Genomic DNA, 16137 nt, shown 5'->3' with positions numbered 1-16137 from the left:
TTTTTCTCATTGCCACGTAGTATTCCATTGTGTATATAAACCACAATTTCTTTATCCATTCATGTTATTTTAGAATATACTTCATATATTATTAGAAGGCACTTCAAACTCACTGGGATCCAAAACAGAATACATTATTGTTGCCCCCAAATCTATGTTTTCCATATATCCTCAATCCCAGTCAGTATTATTCAACACAGTCAAGTACTCAGCCTTAAAATCTTGGAATAATTCTTAATACAGTCTTTCCATCATCACCTGAATTAGTCACCAAACCCTTCTGATTCAACTGCTAAAACATCTCAATAAATGTTGGTCAGTTAAATAACCCAATGAATAAATTTATAGAAAAAGAGAAATATAATTTTTTATCCAAGGGAAGGGAAAACATAGAAATTATATTTGAAAAAAACCAAAAACCTATTTGCCCATTGCAGCCAGACTGGCTTGGATTGAATTTCAAGTGCTGGCACAATCAGGGCTGGTGAACTAAGACAATTTTTATAGGCTCACAAAGATTAAGTGCCCCCACTTCTAAAATAGTAATAAGAATACTACATTGCAGGGTTGTTGTATAAATTAGAGATAACATATGTAAAATTAGGTATTAAGTAAACCTTTATAGTTTTCATCATATTGGTTCTAGCACCAGCAAATGAATAGCATGCCACACTAATGACAATGCTTTGCTCACCTTGCACAGGGGCAAGAAGTAAAAGCTCTTGGCATCATCTGAATTGCGAATGGCAAGTTTTGGTGTTATCTCCACTTTTTTGGCCCGCACACAACAGCAATTTGCTATTGGGATATTTGGTGTTTTAAGCAATTTAAACATTAATCAACCCAAATTGTTCTGAGTCTTACCTTATTCTGCTCACTGATTCTGGCGTAGGTATGTAAGTCGGAGCACTGAGAGGTGCAGCAGGTTCCACATACAACTTCCCTGAGCAAATTGCATTTCCCTTAATATTGCTGGCAAATGCGGTGTAGATGCCTTCATCTTCTGGAAGAACAACAGGTATTCGCAGACTAGCTCTGCCATCTTGCAGAAAGTCCATTTGGTATCTCTCTCCATGTTTGATGCGCTTGCCATCTTTGTACCACGCAATCTGCAAATAATATGCATATTTGAAAAAAATTAGATAAAATAGTTATTGTAGATGATGTATATCTTTATTGTAGTGTGGAGGCATGATGTTTATTTTTTTTACCTTGGGTAATGGATAGCCAGACATCTTGCAATGAAAAGTAACACCCATTCCCTCAAGAATTCTATAATTCTTGATTCTTAAATCAAATCCTGCTTCAATAGCTTCAGATTCAGAAATGTCAACTGCCATCTTTTCTTCTCCATCTTCTTCAAGAAGTTCTTCTAATGTAGTCTTTATTATTCTGTATTCAATTTCTTTGATGAGCCTCTCTTCAAAGGAAGAAATATGGAATTCCTATGTAGTAAAAAAGATGACAGTTTGTTAAAAATATATAAATCTTGACAGACAGAAATGCTTTAAGACTATTAGTTTTAGGGGCACCTTGGTGGCTTAGTTGGTTAATCATCCAACTCTTAATTTTGGCTCAGGTCGTGATCTCGCAGTTCATGAGATTGAGCCCCATGTGGGACTCTGCGCTGACAGTGTGGAGCCTGCTTGGGATTCTCTCTCTCTCCCTCTCTCTGTGCCCCTTCCCTGCTCATGCACATGCTGTCTTTTAAAATAAATAAATTAACTTTTTTAAAAAAAGAGTATTAGTTTCAGAGATAAGGATCCAAGTTTTGGGGGGAAAATCTAGGAAGATTTTTGTTTGTTTTTGTTTTTCAGTGAGAATTATAGGAGTCCCTGTTTTGTTTTCTAATCTGCATTACCACCATCTCTGTCAGTTCATGCTGTGGCATCTTGGGTCAATGATATTCTAAAGGCACAGGTTACTTTGGGATGCTCATTCCACAGATGAAGGGATTTGGGCAGCAGTGGATCTGGTCATTCTAATATTTATCTTTTCCTGCATATATAGAATCCTTATTTCTAAAGCCACATTATGCAGCAGGTCATGAAGGTTAAGGAAACTCATCGGCAGTGAACTTGGAGCTAATAACTATAGCCTAATCATTACCCCATCACCTGACAATGAAAATATCAAACAAAAAGAGGGGCACCTTGGGAGGAAAGTGTAATTTATGAGATGATTTGCTTGGTCATTATTCTTATACTCACCTGTTCTTCTACAAAAGTTCTGACCATTACAGTATCTTTGGCCATTTTTTTCCTAATTAAGGCCTGTTCTTTTTCATACTCTTTTTCATAATCAGAGTATAAAAATCCAGGTGCTATTTCTCCAACTTTAGGTTCTTGCACAAATGCAGTCATTTGTGTTTGGTAAAGCATTTCTTGCTGGGACTTCATCAGTGACTCATAATCAGCTAGGAGTTAAAAACAGAAGTTGTTTTAAAGTTTTGACTTAAATTCCAGTATAGTTAACATACAGTGTGATATTACTTTCAGGTGTATACTAAGGTGATTCAACAATTCCATCTGACACCCGGTGATCGTCAAGACAAGTGCCCTCCTTAATCCCCATCACCTATTCCACCCATCCCCCCAGCCACCTCCCCTTCAGTAACCAGCAGTGTGTTCCACACAGTTAAGAGTCTGTTTCTTGGTTTGTCTCTGTCTCCCTCTCTTTCTCTTTCTCCCCTTTGCTCATTTGTTTTAAGAACGTAAGTTAATTTTTAATGTTCTTATGAAAAAGCCTTCATGCCACTTCATTCAGGCAAGCCCTACACTAGAGAAAGTTGATAATCAAAAGCCAGATTTTCTAAATTTTACTCTCAAGGTGCTCAGTATCTGTTAGATTGAAATTCAAAAACAAACTTGCCTTGACAAGTCAAAGCAGCCGGTACTGTTGTAGAAAGAATTTTATGTTACCAGTCAGTTCTTCAGGAACTATCCTGGGGGTCTTCCTAATTTGCCATGTGGCTTTTGGCAATTCATCTATCTTCCTGGGTCTTGAGTGCTCTATCTGCTAAATTAGGATAATATCCTAACTTTCTCTAAGGGGTATTGGGCAGGTCAAATGAGACAAAACATGGGATGGTCCGCTGTAAATGTGAACAATTAAGCGAAAGTAAATGTGACCCACAGATACATTCAGTTTGGCCTGAATGCCATTATGCTTTTTGTCCAATTACTTATGAATCCTGAAAAATCTTGATTTCCAAGTTTTCTTTAAAATACCAGAAACTCTAGGAACATTGAGCCTGGCAGGTATGTGCCTGGTCACAACACAGTGGAGGCAGGGAACAACTGCCCCCTTGAGGCGGGGCATATGCTCTCCAGTTTGCCACTATCTTCCTACCACTCACTGATATTATCTGTCTGGATCTGGAAGGCAGCGAGATGTGGAGTCTTTGCATCTTCGAAGGCATGATACGCCTAGAAATGAAGGCACCAGATAGAAACTTCGTGCCAGAACCCTGATGTTTAGCACCAGCGTGGCTTTTGAGGCCACGTGGTCTAAAACATTTTCTGTATAGCTGAGGCCAAGAGAGGGTAGCGATGGGGACAGAGCCAGAATCAGAACTGGGATATTTTAATAGGTCTTTGATAAACACACAACAGTGCTACTTCCCTGCATTTCCATTCCTATCAGGCACATAGGAAGTACTAAGGGCTGCATTTACCTTCTTCCAGCAGGGAGGCAGAGGCAGAAGTCTCGCCATGCTTATTACGAATAACAATAGTGTATTCTCCAGCATCATCGGCAAAAGTCATTGAAATCACCAGTCTGCACTCTCCAGTTTGTTTGTTGTAACTCACTTTGTATCTTTATGGAAATGAACATACATAAAATTCACTCACAAATAACCCTATGTGAATAAACAAACCCTCATGTGGATCTATGGTATAAAATTCAATGATCTTAAACGAGACCAAGCTCCATATAGAATATAAGATTGCTGAAAATGGAGGAAAGTGCACGGGTATGAGTAATGAGGGACAAACAACTTAAACTTTTCATTTTGAATAAGGCTCATATATTCTTTGAAATAAACGATAGAATATAATACCACTAGAATCAACCACATGGAAAGGGCTTCAGTGTTTATGTGAGCAAATGATGAGGTCATTTAAACACTTGGGTATTTCTCTTTGTTCAGTATTCTGCTCCTTGTTTCATGTGAAGATCAAATGAATGATCAAAACAATACATTCCTTTAAATATTTCAATTTTAAGCCTCTGGTATACTATATTTCTTCTTAAGACATAAGAGGTACATTTTTAGATGATTTGTCTCAAGCTGCAGAAAATTCAAAGCTAAACTTTACATTCAATTATAACAAATTTATTAGCACAGATTTTCATGTATAACTTTCTTCTTCATTACATGACCCTTGTTCTTTTCTCTTTTAGTGACTTAATTATTATGCATTTCTGCTGAACGCTGTCTTAGACGCTTTCTAGAAGAACATGTGTATGTGTGTAAAAATCCACATTTTCTCTATTTCACTGGCGCTATACATGAATCAAACTAGAGTATAAAGAAATTTATCTTCCATCCACTTTTGTCACCAGCTTTGTTCCTCGGTGAGACTGTGCAAAAATGTAAAAATAGCTGAAAACATACCCTAAATTTTCCATAATAAAAGAGCCTACATTTGGGAGATGGTAGGGTAGGTATATCCCACCTCTCTCTAGGCTTCCTTATACATATCATACAAATCACAGAGAACTCTATCAGTCAGCCATCAACATACCTGTATCCCGTGGTGAGAGGGACACCAGATTTTTTCCAGTAGACGTGGGGCTTTGGATTGCCGCCAACCTGACATTCAAACACAACACTCCCACCTTCCACCAGTTTCTGGACCACTGGTTTTGTAATAAAGAAAGGAGCGGCGGGTTCTCCGGGGGCTGCTTGTTCCTCTGTGATGCTGGTATCAGTCATTACCACATCTCTTGACTCTACCAAGCTGGAAAGAGAATTCCCTTAAAATTAGCGTCTGGGCTGTAATTTGCCAATACCAAATCAAAACCATCCTAGAACAAAAGCAGAAGAATGTTTTTACCGTTTCTCTTCCGTGGTAAATTTCTCAGCCACGGTGGTTGTTTCCTTTTCAAACTCTTCTGATGCTGGAAGAAGACAGAAGTCTCTAGTTTAAGTCGGGCATTTAGTCTGTTTTGTTAGTGACCTCTGGCTAGCATGACAGTTAAGGTGACCCCTTAATCTAGTCCCAGTTCCCACAGAGGACACCATTATAGGGTGTGCAGAAACTGTATTGTGGAAAGAAGTGTCGGCTGACAGTAAAATGGCAGGTACAGACGGGTGGTGGGAGTGTGGCCACAAACCTTGCACAGCTAGATAGCAGGATGTGCTGACGGTCCCAGCCTCATTCACAGCGCTGCAAGTAAATCGCCCGCTGTCTTCCGCAAAGGCTTCTCGGATCATAAGACGAGCGATTCCACTCTGGAAGGTTATCTGGAAATCAATGGAACTTTCTATTTGGTAGTCTTCCCTGTACCATGTCACTTTTGGGGATGGGTATCCAGAGATGTGGCACTCCAAGGTGACGGATTCACCTTCTATAACAGTCACATTTTTTAAGCCCTGAGGAGAGAAGAAAAAGGAAATACTGATAACATGTACATATTCATTAATCATCTCTATAAGTTATAACAAGTGTCAGGGTTTGCACATTCTAATGGCCCTAATGTTTTCAAAAGTCAAGACTGTAGAAATATTAGTAAAGAGACTCCCCTGAAAAGTTATTTCCTAACTTGAAATACATGTAAGGTGTTTCCAAGTTCATAAGGCAGAACTATATTAACACCATTTAATAGGACAACTCCGTACCCTCTGTCATTCTCACATATTTAAATCCCAACAGGACGTAAAGGCTCAGTGGCAAATGCTGCCCCTTCACCAAGCTTTCCATGCTATCTCCAACTGGAAGTATTCTATTCTTCCTCTGTTGGGGTGCTTATCACCGTCTAGATTTTGCCTATTTATGTACATTTTCCTTAATAGTAAGGCTAAAAATTCAAAGAGGGCTGGATTAGTCTTCACATCTCCATAACGCTCCCAGTAATCCCTTAGACCCAATAGAAGCTCAATAAGCCTACAGACTACGTGACCGATTGTTGTCCCACAGAATTCCCCCTTTTCTTGCCAAATAGTGTGCCATCTTAAAATTAGCATTTGTGAACTCACTAATGCCGTTTTCCAGTTGAAGAAACTGATCTTTGCATACATGAAAATATCTGACCAGATATGTGTATGGTCCAACACAATCAATTTCATCACTCACCGAGACCAAAGTTGGTGGAGTAACAGGGATTTCAACAGGTGCAGGTACTCTTGCTGTTTCTGTTACCTACAAATTTTACAAAAGACGTTACAAAAATGCCGGTGGCATAAGGGGCAATCTCATCAACTCTTAACCCATGCAAAATTATAAAAATAATTTGAGGAAAAAGAACTCTGACCCACACCAGACTCAATAAAATTAAGTTGGAGCACAGTAAAGGAAAGGTAGGATGCCTGGCTGAGTACTACTGTAGCACAAACTGGCTGTGTGCCCGACCCTGCTCAAGAGGAATGGGTCAAGAGATAGTGTGCGATCCAGTGACTGACCTTGGCTTCACGCTCATGCAGTACTTTGAAGCGCTCTTCATGGACTGCGCCACCAGTGATGCTCACCCCTACCTCCTTTTTCACTTCGACACCAGCTTGACTCTTGTAAGTGTCTGGCGTGTCGGCGAAAGGGAACTGCAGAGAGGGGGTGGGTTCTGCTCTCACTCTCGCCTCGGCAGGCTTCACAGTGGGTGCCTTCACCGACTTGGTGATCTTCTGAGCAGAAGATGTGGCTGACAACTCTTTCTGTAATGTGGCGATAGCGCTACCGGCTATCGATGCCTAAATGGAAAGGGAACAATCTGTGTCATGGTTCAGAAGTACGTGGCTACTATCACTCATTCTGTGGTGAGTAGGAGTCTATGTTCTATATGGTCTGTCTTTCAACGCTCTCATTCTCACTTTTACAGTTAATGGGAAGTCAGTTAGGGATGAGCTGGTTATAAAGCTCATTGTCATTCCTGCCAGTTTATAAAATACATTTGGAAATATTTTTCTTTGGGCACCTGGGTGGCTCAGTTGGTTAAGCATCTGACTTTGGCTCAGGTCATGATCTCGCGGTTAGTGAATTTGAGCCCCGTTTTGGGCTCTGTGCTGACAGCTCAGAGCTTGGATCCTGCTTCAGATTCTGTGTCTCCCTCTCTCTCTCTGCCCCTCCCCCACCCCCCTCATACTCTGTCTCTCTCTCAAAAATAAAATAAACAGTAAAAAAATGGAAACTATTTTTCTTAGAGAGTTGTATTTAGAGCTCCTTATTTTATTCTCTCATCATAAAGGGACAATGGAGCTTCTAAAGTTCAGTGACGAATTTTCACTTAACCATCCTGAAAATACTACAGTGGGAAATTCAGAATCAGGAAATTATTAAAATATTTGGTAAATTCCTAAGAACTACTTGACAATAGTTTAAAATTGTAAAGTTTCAGCTTCAGATCTGTGTGGAAGGTAAAAACAGAGACATTACAAAAATATTTGAAAGGCTATCTCACTCTTTTTATTCTGTCACTGTCTATGGTCATCTGATTTCAATAGTGATTTGGGGCTATTCCAAATATAGGTATTAAACAGACTTTAAAATGCTGTGAAGGCACATAAGATTTGCATTCTACATCTTAGATGTGCATAAGAGGAACAGAGACTAATATTAAGGGTTATTATGTGCTGTCAACTTGCTACCATTTTTGCATGCATTAACTTGCCCCCGATGACAGAACTAATAGGAGCAGAGCTAGGACACGAATCCAAGACTGTGTGATTGATTCCACAATCCACCCCCACTACCACACAATCCTACCTCTCTCCATCTTGTTATGTTATGTATGTGGACATATGATTTCTCAGTGACTGTTATATTGAATATAGGATTTCTCAATGTCTGATTTTTATATTGATACACATTCACAGCTAAGTTACTGTGAAATGTTTCACAGCATAAGGAAAATGAAACTGTACAATGCGCCATCTTTTACAAAATGTGAAACCGAGAGAAGCCTGTACAGATTTGTGTCTTCTCAGAGGTATGGGATAACCACCTCGGCTACTGTGTGCTCACCCTGCTCGGCAAGTTTCAGAAGCCAAACTCCAGGGGCTTGAGAGTCTCTTAAGAACGCAAACAGACATCACCAGCAAGAGGCCCACACTGGCCTCCACTAAAGATACTGTACATCGCACATTAGGTACATACGACACCTCTGAGCCAGACATTTCTTTGGCATGCTCTTTAACTTCTTACCTCATATCCGTGTTCCGTCTTAGGAACAGAAATTTTTGAAACAGTAAAGTGAGGGCTTGCTGTGCGGGGGCGTTTATCCACATGGACTAATCTTTCAGTTGTTAGATCTGTAGTTTTCTTGATCTGCATTGAAATGAGACTCAGTGACACCACTGTCCACCAGACGACCACAGCAGTTAAAATTGCTTTCCCATAAATAGGGTAAAAATCTAGGGGTACAGACTCACCTGTGATGAAATGTGCATTCCCATTTGATCAGTAGTTGTGATATGAGTCTCAGAAGGAGCTTGGATCACTCTAGGCTTGACTGCTTTAGGGACAACGTGGGGTTCCGAGGCTGGACGCTGGGGACGCTCAGCAACCTTTGTGGCGGAAATGTGCTCCTTATAGCCATACTCCAAAGTGGTCTGCTGAGCGTACGATTCTTTAGGACGCTCAGGCTCCCTGGGCTCTCTGACACGGGCCTGGTCCACCGCAGCAACAACCGTTGCTACAGCTTCCGCCTTTTTCCCAACGTCCACCTGGAGACAAGGTTTCCGGAATTAATACACAGTAACACCAAGTCAAGCTGGGACATGTTCTCCAAGGATAGTCATTAGGAACAGACAAATGCCTAAAGGTGTGGTAGGCAGATGGCACCTGTGTTATATGGCTGTTAATGTCTCCAGAAATGTAACTCGCAGATGCATTTAGGAACTTATTTCATTGATTGTTATAATGTAATGGACATCTAGTTAGATACACTCTATATACACCTGTTTAATTAGACAAGACATTAAATCACACAGACACCACATGGGACAACACAGTATGGATACAAAATAGTAAGGAGATTTTGAGTTTTTCTAGGATTTTGTCTGAGGCAGTTAATTAGCACTTGGGAAATCAGAATTTGGGGGATGGTTATCTTCATTAATTATTTTTATTAGCCTGTCAATCATTTAGTCTAGTGTTGTTGCAAAGACAGTAATGATAAAAATACACTCAAAACCATCATAGACCCATCCAGAAAAATCAGTTGCTACAGAGTTGTACGATTGCGTGCAAATCTGAGATAATATGAAAGCTCATGGAACATAGGGAGCATATTAATTTTCTTATGATTCCCTAGGGATAAGAATTTTTAATCTATTAGGAAATATCTTTCTTAAAAAACACAAGTGAAGAGACTATGATTAAAATGAAAGTGTTAATCATATTTGGATTCAAGAGAACCACCTTTTGCAGTAAAGTTCAATTTGCTTTGGTTATGACTGGGAGATAAGTGCAGAAAAAACCAGAAATGTTGTTTTCTCATTTCCATGAATCTGATTAACATAAATGAAAACAGTCTGCAGAGGTGTTTCTCTTTTAAAGAAAGAAAACTAGCTGATAGGCCTTACAAATTAGGAGTCTATGCAATGCTTGGAAATAGCAAATCCTAAAAATCACATCGCTGTGTCCATCACTGCTCTTTAAAAGTAATGCTGGAATAGTTTATTAATGTCCATTTTTCTTTTCTGCTGCTGTGAAAAGAATCCAGATCACAGCTGAAATGTTCTTCAAGGATGCTACCTGTGTATCTGTTAAAATTGTTCTCTCAATCATTTAAGATAGAAATGAGGGTTTTTTTTTTTTTTTCTGAGATGAAATTGGGCCTTTAGCGATCAAGGGCTTCATTCAGTGCCTCCTTCCAGTAAGCCACAAACACCCTAATCTGCCTTGAAGGATTGCAAACGCCATTTTCACTTTACCATTGCATCTTAGAAGAAGCTGTAAAATATACGTGAGGCTTAGGTGTGTTTTCATCTGGCCTTCTTTTTTAAAACATAGGCCATTAGTTGATTTTAATTTTATAGATGCTTCAAAATGTTATCTGTCTCTGACAGATAACAGAAATATATTTAACATCTATCATGTATATTTAATGTAGACTAAAGATTCAAATGAGATATAATGTAAATGTAATAATTCTATAAAGTGGTATCTTAAGTATATATACACTTTCAATGTATATGAAGTCTGATATGCCATTCTACATATGTGTGTGTACACACATTTAAGATAGATCACTTTGTTTGTAAAGTGACGTTTATATTATATCTCATTTGAATCTTTCAACCAGTCTATGAGGTAATCAGGTTGAGTTTTAGTTTTATTTTAACAATGAGAAAACTCAGGCTCAAAGAAATGATCATTTGCCGACCAAAATGTACAAATACGCAAATCTTGTTCTGAATTTAAAACTTATGCAAAAAAAAAAAAAAAGAATCTTGATTATGGGTAGGATATTTCAAATTGGGGGAGCATCTATGTATTTTTCCCTGAGTTAATGCATATCAAGTCCATATACAGCTATTGTTTCATAGACAACCACAGGCGTGTTTACTTTGGTTCAATTTACTTGTCCTCTACGCTGGTACCACTTTTACTTCTTAGTGGACTCTAATCTCTCTCATATTTTTGGAACCTAGATCAGCAGGAAGAAGAATTGGAGTAGGAGACCCCAATTCAGACCAGTTAAACACTGAGAACTAATTTAGGCAAAGCAGAGTGTTACCTAATCTGGCTCTTCACATCTAGAAATGCTAACTGTTGCACTGGAGGAACTGGACAGGGTCTAATCAGCTCTAATGTTTATTGACCACTTCAGCGATTAAATGAAACACTAGGAACACAACGACTCATGCTGGATGAAAAGTTATGGGTGCTGGTGATAAAATGGGATGAAGCAATGCTTTTCACCTCCACAGCATCAGTTTTCATCTCCTCATGAAAAAGATGGATTTGTTCTTGCTTAATAGCAAATCCTTCTCTAGTCCTTGGCAGTGTGGCTGGTTCAGTAGATTTTGCAGTGGTAACTACTACTTTGGGTACAGATATTTTCTCAGCTTCCATTCTTAGCTAATTTTTAACAACAAAAATAAGACAGTCAAACTTATGTGATTCAGAACAAACAAAAATTTAAATACAATCTCTCATGAAGTATGTTACGTATTAGAATCTCCGTTACCAATGAGATTTCTGAAAGGCTGATATGCCAGTCAATATCCTACTTGGTTAAGTGTTTGGAAAGTTGACCTTCAATCATGCCTTAGGAGAAAACCCAAAAATGTAGAGACAGAAAACAACACTGAGAGAAATATAGACAGGACTCAGCCATGACACTAAAGAAATTGAGTTGCTCATTTCCAAATACTATATTGACAACAAGGAATAAAATTAGGTAAATAGCTTATTTGGGGTAAATGACAGAATCATAGGAAGTTGGTTAATTCATGGAGATTCATAACTACAAATAAATGCTACAAATAAAGTTTTTCATGGCTAATGTGTATTCTAGTTGGAGGATTCCTTCTCTAGACTTGATACTGCATCTTGTTAGCATTAGCAGTAGTATGGCGGGCTTTATAATTTTCTCATCTGGTATTTACAGAAAGAAAAAAGATAACCTTTCACCTGAAAAAACTGATGGGTGATTTCCTGAAATAAGTCCATACTTTACGAAGTAATATATTGAATTCACGACCCCTCAAACCACACATATTCATGACAGTAAGATTCATCACTTACTCATACTTTTTTCTTTAATATTCACAGGATATCTTAAAATCAGCCTGCATGCAATTGTAATCAACTTCCAGAGAACTTATAGATGTTAATAATAAAAAACATGGAAAATAATAGTGAGGAGATCAGTGGGAGAGGAATATGTAGTAATATTAACAATAATAATTTGGTTTTTTAGTTTCCAATTGTTTAATCATCTAAACAATGAATTCGGTTAATAGTGTCTCATACAGAAGAAATTCTTGAGATTGGGTATTAATGTATTATCAAAGAGGGGACTTCACACTTGGAATAGCAAGCGTCACCTTTCCATGAGTAACTTGGATTTGTTCTTGTCTACTGGCCACTCCTTCTCTAGTTCTCAGTATTGTTTCTTGTTCTTGGGCTTTACCAGTAGCAACTGCTATTGTAGATAAGGCAGTTTTCTCAGCTTCCTTTTTCATCTGATTATTACAGTAAAATCAAAGTGTCAATTGCACAGGGCTTTAGACACACACATGGTATGACCCTTCCCCCCCTCCTAGTGGGGATGCAAGATGAAGTTATTCGGGGTTAACTACACAAAAGAAGTTACTTGACAATGTTTGCATATATGGACTGGGAGTCACAAAACTTAGAAATGTTAAATAAAAAAACCCACAAAAATATCTCCATTTGATTCTATATATTGCTTTTTAAGAATCAGGCTAAAAATGCTAACTTTCATGCAAAGAATAATGGTGGAATAAAATGAGTTATCAATGTTACAGATGGATGAAAATCAAATGTACAGATAAAATTAATGGTAAGCAGTCACACATTTACCATTTTGCTTTTAGTCTGGGATTCAGAAAGGAAAATACAGACTACCAATTCATAGAACATCGTAGTTAATGGTTTACTAGAAATTAGTTTAAAGATAAATTTTTCCCATCTCAAATATCTGTATTCACCTTTTCCTGAGTTATTTGAACTTGCTCTCTTTTGGTAGTGATGCCTTCTCTAGTTCTTGAAACTACATCTTGTTCTTTGATTTTGGGTGTGGCAACTATGACTTTAGGCACCACTGTTTTCCTAGTTTCTTTCATTATCTGGTCATATGATAAAAAGAAAGGTGAGAAAATGGTCATTAAATTTCATATAGCCTCTAATATAAGAACCTGAAGTCAAAACTGAGAAAGGAAGCAAATGTCTTCCTGTTCCCGGACATTTTCATCATGCTTAAACACATAATGTGAGTTACTTTGATCTTCCTTACTGTTTTATTACATAACAATATCAAAATGAGTGCAGTCTAAAAGAAAAACTTGTGATCAGCAACAAAAGAATAAAGGATGCATTTCTCTTTCCCACATTTGTCTTACTATAATCCACGAGAAATTCCATTAGAGTCAAAAGCAACACATACTTTTACATTTTATCAATTGACTTGAAAACTGGAATCTATGGCAATAGGAAGATATTAAAGTGAACTATCATATCATATCATGTTAGTAACAACCCCAAGAAAGTTTGAAAGTTAGGAATGAAAAGTGGCAGTGAAAGCTGGAGAGGTGGCAAAGGGTTTGTGACAGATTCTGAGGGAGTTTTCTATTTGAGCTATAAACAGAGGGGGTGAAAAAGTGATGATTAAGACCCATGATGACAATGGAGGCAGCCTGCACATGAAGTGATGAAGAGTGAATTTCACACCAGCAGGAAGTCATCACCTTTTCATGAGTCATGTGCATTTGATCATGTTGTGTGGCAACTTCTTCTTGAGCTCCCAGGATTGTTTCTAGTTTTGTGGACTCTGCAGTGGCAACTACCACCATGGATGCGGCAGCTGTCACAGCTTTCTGTTTTATCTGATTTTCAGAGTAAAATAAGGGTTTGAGTTTCAACAGGCACAAAAGAAATGGCAAGATACCCTCGCAACATCAGAAGAATACAAAATGTTTAGCGCTGAGAAAGAATCACGTTTCCATTTTAAGGGCCAACACTTAATGGTTTAAAACACGGACTTTTGTTTTCCTGAAAAATAGTCTATAGGCTTCTTTTCTGCCCACCTGCTCCTTAGCAGATTGTCCTAGAAACTGAAAAGTTCTCATCTCTGACACATGTTGACACTCTAGGACACCCAATGAGTGGCCACGAGCAAATGGCTGGAAAACTACGGTCAGGCTGAACTTGCCAGTAAGTGGCATCGCAATGGCAACAGGCATTTCTATGCTCTTGATTATGCCAAGTAGAGTTCTTGGGCATTCAAAGTCTCTCACTCACTATAAGGGGATGGAAATTCATTCAATAGCCTCTGGCCAGCCTCCAAAGTGTATAATGTTCTCAGCTAGACCTTTGTAAAAAGTAGCTCTGGGATCAGCAAAGAACTTGAGATCAAGATAGGTGAGTGCAGGCACCCTCCTGAACATGAAAGAATTGAAAATAGATGCTTCTTTCCTGACACGTTAAGGTTTGATGTCACTTGTGGGAGAAAAGTGGACTTTAGTGACACAGGCTGTTCTCACGTGGCTGTATGGCACAAAAGCAGCAAACGCTTTAAAGCATTTTCTTGAAGAAGTACCAGTCAACCCTGATGTCCAACATTTCCTCACTCTCCCTTGATATTTACATGGGAGTGTTCGTGGCTGGTGTGTGTGTGTACACAACATGTCTTACAACCTAAGCGACTGAGGGCTCAGGCTATGCATTAAAAAACTGTACTGGGGGTAACTTGATTGGGGTGATATCTATCTTACGCTTAAATATGCGCCAGAGGGGTGCCTGGGTGACTTGGTTGGTTAAGCATCAGACTTTGGCTCAAGTCATGATCTCATGGTTTGTGAATTTGAGCCCCGCATCCGCATCAGGTTTGCTGCTGTCAGCACGGAGCCTGCTTTAGATCCTCTGTCCCCTTCTCTCTCTGTCCCTCCCCATTTGAACTCTCTCTCTCTCTCTCTCTCTCAAAAAATAAACATTTCAAATAAGTAAATAAATAGTTATGCCCTAGAAATGTCATAGATGTACCCCCAAACTGTTCTAATAGACAATCTCCCCAAAATGGATCAATTGAGTGAAAAACTGCAATGAAAACAGAATTTCCACCATGAAAGAGTTTCCGTACTAGACAGAGAAACAACAAAAAGAAATACACACACAGGACTCCTCCATTTAGAGTTTCTGGTCATAGGGCACAGGCAGCTGGCTAGAATGCATTATTTGTCCATGAATTACAATGTAATGACAAAACTGGACTTACTGTTTCTTGAGTTACTTGTTTTTGTTCTTGCTTTGTAGTAATTTTTCCAGTTACTCTAGTTTCTTGTTCTTTGGCTTTGGTTGTAGAAATTACTACTTTTGGTACAAACGCTTTTTCAGTTTCTTTTCTTATCTGAAATCAATGATCAGAACACTTATTGTCTCCTGATCGCGAATGGAAGTGACATAATGTTTACTAAATAGAACAAAATAGAAATTTGAAGAAAGGAGTAAAATCTTTTTCTGGACCGATCATTAAATAAATTATCTTATTTGCCTTAATAGGACCACACTCCTCTGCCTCAACCATAATTTATGCTGCTGAGGGGAAAAAAGGTTGACTTCAACACCATTATCTGAATTGGAGAATTGTCTTCTTTGAAAAGACTTTCAATTTTTACTAATGGATATATGGCAATACTATTCTATGCCACTTCTGTCATCTAAAGGTTGATCTTAAAGAATAGGATATTAGAATGAAAGGCCTTAGAATTTGTCCGACCCTTTTATTTTATATATGAGAAATCAAGTATGGACAATTTATAATCTGCATTCATATGTTATTTTTGCTTTGAAAATTTTCTTAATTACGATGGTTTGGAATATACCAAGACTTACTTTTCTAAAACTGAGACATTACAGGGAGAAAGTTTTACACATATCTCGGGCAAGATGTTTTCCAAATCCTTAACCTTCCAAAGGAGGCTGTTTGGATCTGGATGCCTAAGGTATGTGTGTGGGAGCGGGGAAGCAGTTTTCCCCTTTTGCCTCTTTGCCATTCTCAGACATTATCCCTGACGTTCAGGATCTCAGGGTTTAAAGGAGACGTGAAAGTTCATCTTCACAAGGTGCCCAGGTGGCTCAGCTGATTAAGTGTCCGACTCTTGATTTCAGCTTGGGTCATGAGCTCACAGTTTGTGAGTTCCAGCCCTGCATAGGGCTCTGTGCTGACAATGTGGAACCTGCTTGGGTTCTCTCTCTCTCTCTGCCCCTCCCTACTCATGCTGTCTCTCTC

General features: G+C 38.7%; 1 protein-coding gene across 6 annotated transcripts in view; it reads right to left on the bottom strand.

Annotated features, from left to right (window-relative positions):
• The window catches only part of TTN (titin), a 273279-nt gene that overhangs the window by 245512 nt on the left and 11630 nt on the right, over positions 1-16137 (bottom strand). For 3 of the 6 annotated variants that reach the window (XM_047083326.1, XM_047083327.1, XM_047083332.1), the window contains exons 9-23: positions 15124-15255; positions 13598-13735; positions 12842-12979; positions 12215-12352; positions 8588-8881; positions 8361-8483; positions 6629-6910; positions 6303-6368; positions 5344-5602; positions 5064-5127; positions 4752-4967; positions 3677-3819; positions 2211-2416; positions 1212-1445; positions 865-1109 (exon numbers count right to left, since the gene is read on the bottom strand). In XM_047083326.1, coding sequence (XP_046939282.1) covers positions 865-1109; positions 1212-1445; positions 2211-2416; positions 3677-3819; positions 4752-4967; positions 5064-5127; positions 5344-5602; positions 6303-6368; positions 6629-6910; positions 8361-8483; positions 8588-8881; positions 12215-12352; positions 12842-12979; positions 13598-13735; positions 15124-15255 — 2678 coding nt within the window. The remainder of the gene's footprint in view (positions 1-864; positions 1110-1211; positions 1446-2210; positions 2417-3676; positions 3820-4751; positions 4968-5063; positions 5128-5343; positions 5603-6302; positions 6369-6628; positions 6911-8360; positions 8484-8587; positions 8882-12214; positions 12353-12841; positions 12980-13597; positions 13736-15123; positions 15256-16137) is intronic. The other 3 variants (XM_047083329.1, XM_047083328.1, XM_047083330.1) reach the window with 1 other exon arrangement.

The sequence above is a fragment of the Lynx rufus genome, unplaced genomic scaffold, assembly GCF_022079265.1.
Source record: "Lynx rufus isolate CCGP_SWC_20201006 ecotype Redwood Valley unplaced genomic scaffold, mLynRuf1.p SCAF_2, whole genome shotgun sequence".
NCBI lineage: Eukaryota > Metazoa > Chordata > Mammalia > Carnivora > Felidae > Lynx > Lynx rufus.
Note: the sequence above shows the minus strand (reverse complement) of the source record. Positions and strands in the feature narration are given on the sequence as shown.